At 54.5% G+C, this 6,363-nt stretch overlaps 1 protein-coding gene across 1 annotated transcript; it reads left to right on the forward strand.

The window, feature by feature from the left end:
* The first annotated feature begins 1,369 nt into the window (after nucleotides 1–1,369).
* On the forward strand, nucleotides 1,370–2,866 carry LOC128783264 (olfactory receptor 14J1-like). Its single transcript, XM_053933914.1, has one exon. The coding sequence runs from the start codon at nucleotides 1,372–1,374 to the stop codon at nucleotides 2,509–2,511; it is 1,140 nt and encodes a 379-aa protein (XP_053789889.1). The 5' UTR covers nucleotides 1,370–1,371; the 3' UTR covers nucleotides 2,512–2,866.
* The last annotated feature ends 3,497 nt before the right edge of the window (nucleotides 2,867–6,363 follow it).

A 6,363-nucleotide genomic window follows, 5' to 3' on the forward strand; every position in this document is an offset into this window, starting at 1 on the left:
CCAGGGGCTGGGGCTCAGCCTTGGCCCTTTGCATTCCTGAAACACATCCAGGTGTGCTCAGCACCAGAGACACCTTTGCCCTGTTTCTCCCCACCTGTCATCACTACCTCCAGTGTTCTGCTCTAACTGGAGCCTGGGGACACTTTCTCAGTCATGTCCCTCAGTGGGACCCATTAAAACTTCAAGAAACTTTGGTGTTTAAATTTAACTTTTGAGTTCTTGAGAAGTTTTTTGAAGACACTCTCAGGGACTGAGTCTGATGTAAACAACACCAAAGCCCCAGAGGGTCATTCAAGTCCTGGTGCTGTGTCTGTGCTGCTGAGCTGGGATGGGGTCCTGGCACAGAGGCAGCTCCTGGCAACCAAGAAAAGCTTCAAAAAGACATTTCTCCTGAGGAGCAGCTCCTCTCCCAGCCCAGCAGTGCTGGGGCACAGCCCAGAGGCACAGAGAGCTTCAATCAGTCAGGGCTGGGAAGGTGCTGAGAAGTGCCTGGGGCAGAATCACTGCCAGCCCTTGGCACAGGAACCTCTGGCTGCAGGACAAGGCAGCTGCAGCTCCTGCAGTGATCTCCTCAAGCTGGAACATCCCAATGCCCACAGCCCCTGTGAGTACATTCTCTGATTCTCTCTTGTGCAGAGCAGCCAGGGGTGCCCAGGGCTGTCCTGCAGAGCAGGGTCCTGCAGCCCAGGGCACTGTGCTGGGCCAGGGACTCTGCTGCCTGCCAGGGGCAGCTCTCAGCCAGCCCTAGTAGCTGCTCCCAGCACTGGGGGACAAGATCTGGGTGGCAGGAGACAGCTGGTAGGATTTGGAAGTGTTCTTGTTGTGTGGTGAGGATGCTGCATTGTTCAGGACTGCTCCCAGCATGACATTTACCTCCAGGGTGTTTCCTAGTAGATGAAGTGATGAGCACAGCAAGGCAGGGGCTGCATAAAAAAGAAAAATCCTGCTTTTTTAATCTACATCTCTGGGTGGCATGAATGGGAAATTGCACTTAGATATTCATCTCTTTGTTCATGTTGTGAAAAATAAAAAAAAAAAATTCTCTCTGATCTGAATAAACCGGGCAGTGACAGAAATCAGCACAGGGTCCTCTTACTGGCAGCATCAGTGTCGCTTTGCCAGCCTCCTCAGGGCTGCTCTGATGTTGCCATGAGAGCATGCAGGGCCAGAGCTGCTCCTGGGCAGTGCCGGAGCTGGGAGGGGTCTGCAGGGCAGAGCTGAGCCCCCAGGGCTGGGCTGGGCTCTGGCAGAACTGGCAGGGCCCAGCACCGGGAACAGGGCCCCAAGCTGTGCTGGGATATTTCAAATATTCCACAAACTGAACTATTCCATATTACTTTTTCTGCAGATATCCATGCCAAGACACAGCAAATGTCCAACAGCAGCTCCATCAGCCACTTCCTCCTGCTGGCACTGGCAGACACGCGGCAGCTGCAGCTCCTGCACTTCTGCCTCTTGCTGGGCATCTCCCTGGCTGCCCTCCTGGGCAACGGCCTCATCATCAGCGCTGGAGCCTGCGGCCACCACCTGCACACGCCCATGTTCTTCTTCCTGCTCAACCTGGCCCTCAGCCACCTGGGCGCCATCTGCACCACTGTCCCCAAAGCCATGCACAATTCCCTCTGGGACACCAGCACCATCTCCTACTCAGCATGTGCTGCACAGGTATTTTTCTTTGCCTTTTTCATTGCATCAGAATTTGCATTTCTCACCATCATGTGCTACGACCGCTACGTGTCCATCTGCAAACCCCTGCACTACGGGACCCTCCTGGGCAGCAGAGCTTGTGCCCACATGGCAGCAGCTGCCTGGGCCAGTGCCTTTCTCAATGCTCTCATGCACACGGCCAATACATTTTCCCTGCCTCTGTGCCATGGCAATGCCCTGGGCCAGTTCTTCTGTGAAATCCCACACATCCTCCAGCTCTCCTGCTCACACTCTAGCTTAAGGGAATTTGGGCTTCTTGTAGTCACTTTCTTTTTTGGCTTTGGCTGTTTGGCGTTCATGGTTTTCTCCTATGTGCAGATCTTCAGGGCTGTGCTGAGGATCCCCTCTGAGCAGGGGCGGCACAAAGCCTTTTCCACCTGCCTCCCTCACCTGGCCGTCGTCTCCCTGTTTATCAGCACTGACACATTTGCCTACCTGAAGCCCCCCTCCATCTCCTCCCCATCCCTGGATCTGGCCCTGTCAGTTCTGTACTCGGTGGTGCCTCCCGCCCTGAACCCCCTCATCTACAGCCTGAGGAACCAGGAGCTCAAGAAATCTCTCAGGAAAGCTGTGACTGGATGCTTTTCAGACTTTTCACTGTCCCATAACAGCCCTCACAGTGCTTTGCATTGGGAGCCAGAAAGGAGCCGGAAACACACCCCTGGTTTGGCTCCTGCTGTGTCTCAGCATTCTCCCTCCATCAAGGGGCTGCGAGTGGGTCAGATCCTGGCAAGGGACACCAGGCCAGCGACCCAAATTAACCAAATGGATATTCCAGGCTGTATGGCATTAGTTCTGGTGTAAAAGCTAAGGAAGGAGGAGGAATAGGGGGCATTTCCTATCTACAGTGTTTGCCTTCCTGATCAACCACTCTGCCTGCTGAAGTCCTGCTTCCTGGGAAGTGGCTGAACATCACTTGCTGACGGGAAGGAGAGAATAAAATTATTGGGTTTTTTCTCATTGCTGGTGCATGTAAAAACTTCCTCTTTTGCTACAGAAAACTGCCTTACCTCAATCTACAATTTCTTTCCCATATTATTTTCTCTCCCCTGCCCAGCCAAAGAGGGGAGTGCTAGCACGGCTTGGTAGGCACGTGGACTCCAGTGGAGGTAACCCACCAGAAGAAGCCACAGAATGCCTGCTTTCCTCTGACAGCAACTTTCAGTGTATGTCATCAGAGGCCAAATCTGCCCTTATGTAGATTTTAATTTTTTTTCTGCTTTTGATTCTGTTATATTAAAAGAAATGCTATTATTTACACTCTTAATCTCAATTATCCCTCCTTCTTGTGTGACCCAGAAACATCGTGTAGGCAGGGAGTCTCACATTGTATTTAGGTGAAATAAATGAATATTCCACAACTTTTAAAAATTGTTGTACTATTGCCATCAGAGCAGGAATGAACAGAAATGGGCACAGCTTTGTGGCTGCCCCAGCTCTGGGATGGGCCCTGGGCCTGGAGCAGGAGCAGCTCTGGAGGGCCCCAAGGCCGGGGCTCTTGTGCTGGCCTGGGCAGATGGGATGGCAGCAGGGGCTGCAGAGCTCTCAGCACCTCAGCCCGAGGGGAGCAGGGCACCCAAGGAGCCTCCTTTCCCTTGGGCAAGCCCCTTCCCCCATGGCTGGGGCTGAGTCCTGGCTGAGCTGCAGCTGCTGCTGTGCCCTTGCCAGGGGCTGAGGCCGTGGGGCCAGTGGCCAGAGCAGCCTGGCCTGAGCAGAGCTGTGGGGCCAGAGCCGGCTGGGCTGTGCTGGGGAGAGGCCCTTGGTGCTGCACAGAGCTCAGGGCAGCTGGCAGAGCTTGCAGGGAGCTGGGCTGGGCTCCGAGAGCCTGGCCCAGAAACCATCAGTGTCCATCTCAGCCTGGCTGAGCGTGCAGGGGCAGGACTCAGCCCAGGCCTTGTGGGGCAGGGCCAGCGCCTGTGCAAGGCATTGAAAACAGGCAAGTGCCCGAGAGAGGAGGCTGCTCTGTGCCCTTGGGGGCAGGGACACAGCAGGGAGGGGGCCCAGGACATTTGTCAGCGCCAGCCTCTGTCCCCAGCCCTTGGCAGCCCTGGCTGCTGAGCCCAGCTTTGGCCTGGGCTGAGTTTGGCTGTGGCCCAGCTCCATCCTCCTGCGGGGCTCAGGGCCTGTTCCCGGCCATGGCCAGCCCTGGCCGGCCTCTCTGCTGGCCCAGAGGCCGGCAGAGCCCGGGGCAGGGCTGTCTGTGCAGCCCCACAGGTGCCACGGGCTGGGCAGGAGCTGGCAGAGGCTGCCCAGCAGGGAGGCCATGGGGCACAGAGCCCCAAGGCTGCCGTGGGCACCACGGCACAGGGGCCGTTCCCAGCCGCAATGCTCCTGTCCTGGGCTGGGCCTGCACAGGGGCTGTGGCACCATGGCTGGGCCAGCACAGGGCCACCAAGGGGCCACGCAGCCGCTGCCGGGGCTGGCAGCAAGGCCGGGCACAGACAAGGAATTGCTGAGCGTGGCCTGCGCTGGCCAGGGCTGACTGTGCCAAAGGCAGAGCTCGGCTGCCCTTGGGGGCTGCAGGAACACTCAGGAGCCCAAAGAGCCTCCATGGCTGTGCTGGAGACCAAGGCTGGAGCAGGGAAATGCAGGGCTGCTGCGCCATGGGGAGGGCATGGAATTCCAGCACACACCTCAGCTCTCGGATGATCCCGGCACCGTGCTGGGCCCTGTTTCAGCCTGGAGCAGAGCAGATGTTGATGGCACAGGAGCCCTGCAGGGCTGGCAGGGACCTGCAGCTGGCAAGGTGCTCTGCTCTCCCTCAGCTCTTCTCTGAGAGATCCAATCCCAGCTGGGCACCTCAGGGCACAAGTGGCACTGCCTTTTCATGGGCACACAACTGATGACTGCCTGGAAAGGGGCACAGGTGTTAGTACCTGTACATTTCATAATATACAAGCATATTTTTATTATCTGTGTCACTTGAGTACTTTTAAAAAATGGCAAAGTTTTCCCATCAGGAACAGGAATTTCCTGGAGGTGTACTAATGGCAAGAGGAAAAATACTGATCTTGCCTTCTAATTGTGTCGCCAATATTCTGTTTATTATTTCCTCTCCCTCTTCCTTCAGGTGTTTCCCGCTCTCCTGTTTAAATGGCCATGTCTAAGGCCGTCTCTTCACTAGACCAGCTGGATCTATGTACTTCCTGCTGCTCCCAGATTTCCTCCTCCAGATGCTTTCTGGTCATTCAAGTGCCTCTCCACTGACTGGTTTCATGCTTTGAGCTTCAGGGAGTTGTCCGATCTTTCTGAAGTTCAAATAAATATCACATTAGACAACATCCTCATTGTGTTTATATCTATTACAGAATTACCTTTTCTTATGTCTTTGTCTAAAACTGTTCCTGTACAGAAATCCCTTGGGGATGGGGGACATGTCAGATGCTGCTGGGACATCCCAGAGAGCTGAGGGAAGAGCTGGGATGGTTATTAAACTGTTCAAATGTTCAACCTGTGTTTGTTGGCAAGAAACCTTTCTGTGCCTCTGAGTGTCACCAGACCCTGAGCCCAAAGGACACAAACCTGATGAGTTGTGGTTCCCACTGCAGGGGCACTTGGACCTTGGCTCTGCACAGGAGACCTCTTCATCCACTTTCCCTCTTTTCCTCCCTCTGGCCATGGAGGGAGCTCCTGCCTTCAGCCTGTGACTCGTGTGTGCAAAGAGCAAATCTGGGCAGAACTGGGGCAGGGAGGGTTTGGGGGCACCTTGGGATCTGTGCTGGGCACAGAAGGTGTTTTCCATTGCTCTGAGACTGTCTGCTGTGCACAGTGGAGTTAATAGCCAGCAGAGGAATGTCTTTTGCATTTGATGGAGCTGTGCCTTCCCGCGGCTTTGTTGGCTGGCAATAAATGAACATCCCTCTGTGTCTCGGACAGCTCCTTGTCCAGGGAAAGCAGGTGGGAGTTGGAGCCAAGGAGCTGAAAGCTGCAGGTGCAGCCTGGGCTGGAGGGAGCTCAGATTTGCACAAGGCTGCTCTGAGTGCCAGGGCTTGGATGGGGGAAATGGTGGGGTAGGGGTAGGGACAGAGTCTGATTGATTGTCAGCCATAAAGGGTCTTGATTTTCATATCTATTCAAACTGCATGAGAAGGTACTTGGATTCAGTGCCAATTGGAGAATGCACTTATCAATGTATTAACAGGGAAAAAAAACTAAACAGGACCTAAAACATATTTTCTCTCTTTTTTTTAATATATTGTATTCACTTGGAATAGGCTTCTGAAATCTGAAAGCTGAACAAGCCTCTGGAGCAGTAAAATTCAGCAGCAGCCTCCAAGGTGCTGAGGATGTCAGCAGCCCCCACTGAGGCCATCCCTGCCCAGAGACCGTGGGGGAATGGGCAGACAAGGAGAGCGTCCCTGGGGCTGGGGCAGCAGAACTCAGAGGCACCAGCGGCTCCAGCTGGGAAATGGAGCGTGGAATGGGGCTGTGAAATTCTGCCTGGGCTGTGCCAAGCAGGACAGACAAGCCCTGACCCCCATCCACTAAAAAACTCTTTCAAGGAGACATTTGAAAGGAATTACAATTATTTGTGTCCTCGGAGTTGGACTCACTGGAGAAATACCAACAAGAGATTCTCAGGAGCTCCAAACAATAAAACTGTGAGGAGAGGTCAGGGTAGAGTGACCTCCCCAGTGACCTCATACAGCTGCTGTG

Source organism: Vidua chalybeata, unplaced genomic scaffold, assembly GCF_026979565.1.
Source record: "Vidua chalybeata isolate OUT-0048 unplaced genomic scaffold, bVidCha1 merged haplotype W_reject_6, whole genome shotgun sequence".
Lineage (NCBI taxonomy): Eukaryota > Metazoa > Chordata > Aves > Passeriformes > Viduidae > Vidua > Vidua chalybeata.

What these genes read in the sequence shown, in the direction of transcription:
- LOC128783264 (XM_053933914.1), top strand. Translation starts at nt 1,372, where the DNA reads ATGTCCAACAGCAGCTCCATCAGCCACTTCCTCCTGCTGGCACTGGCA.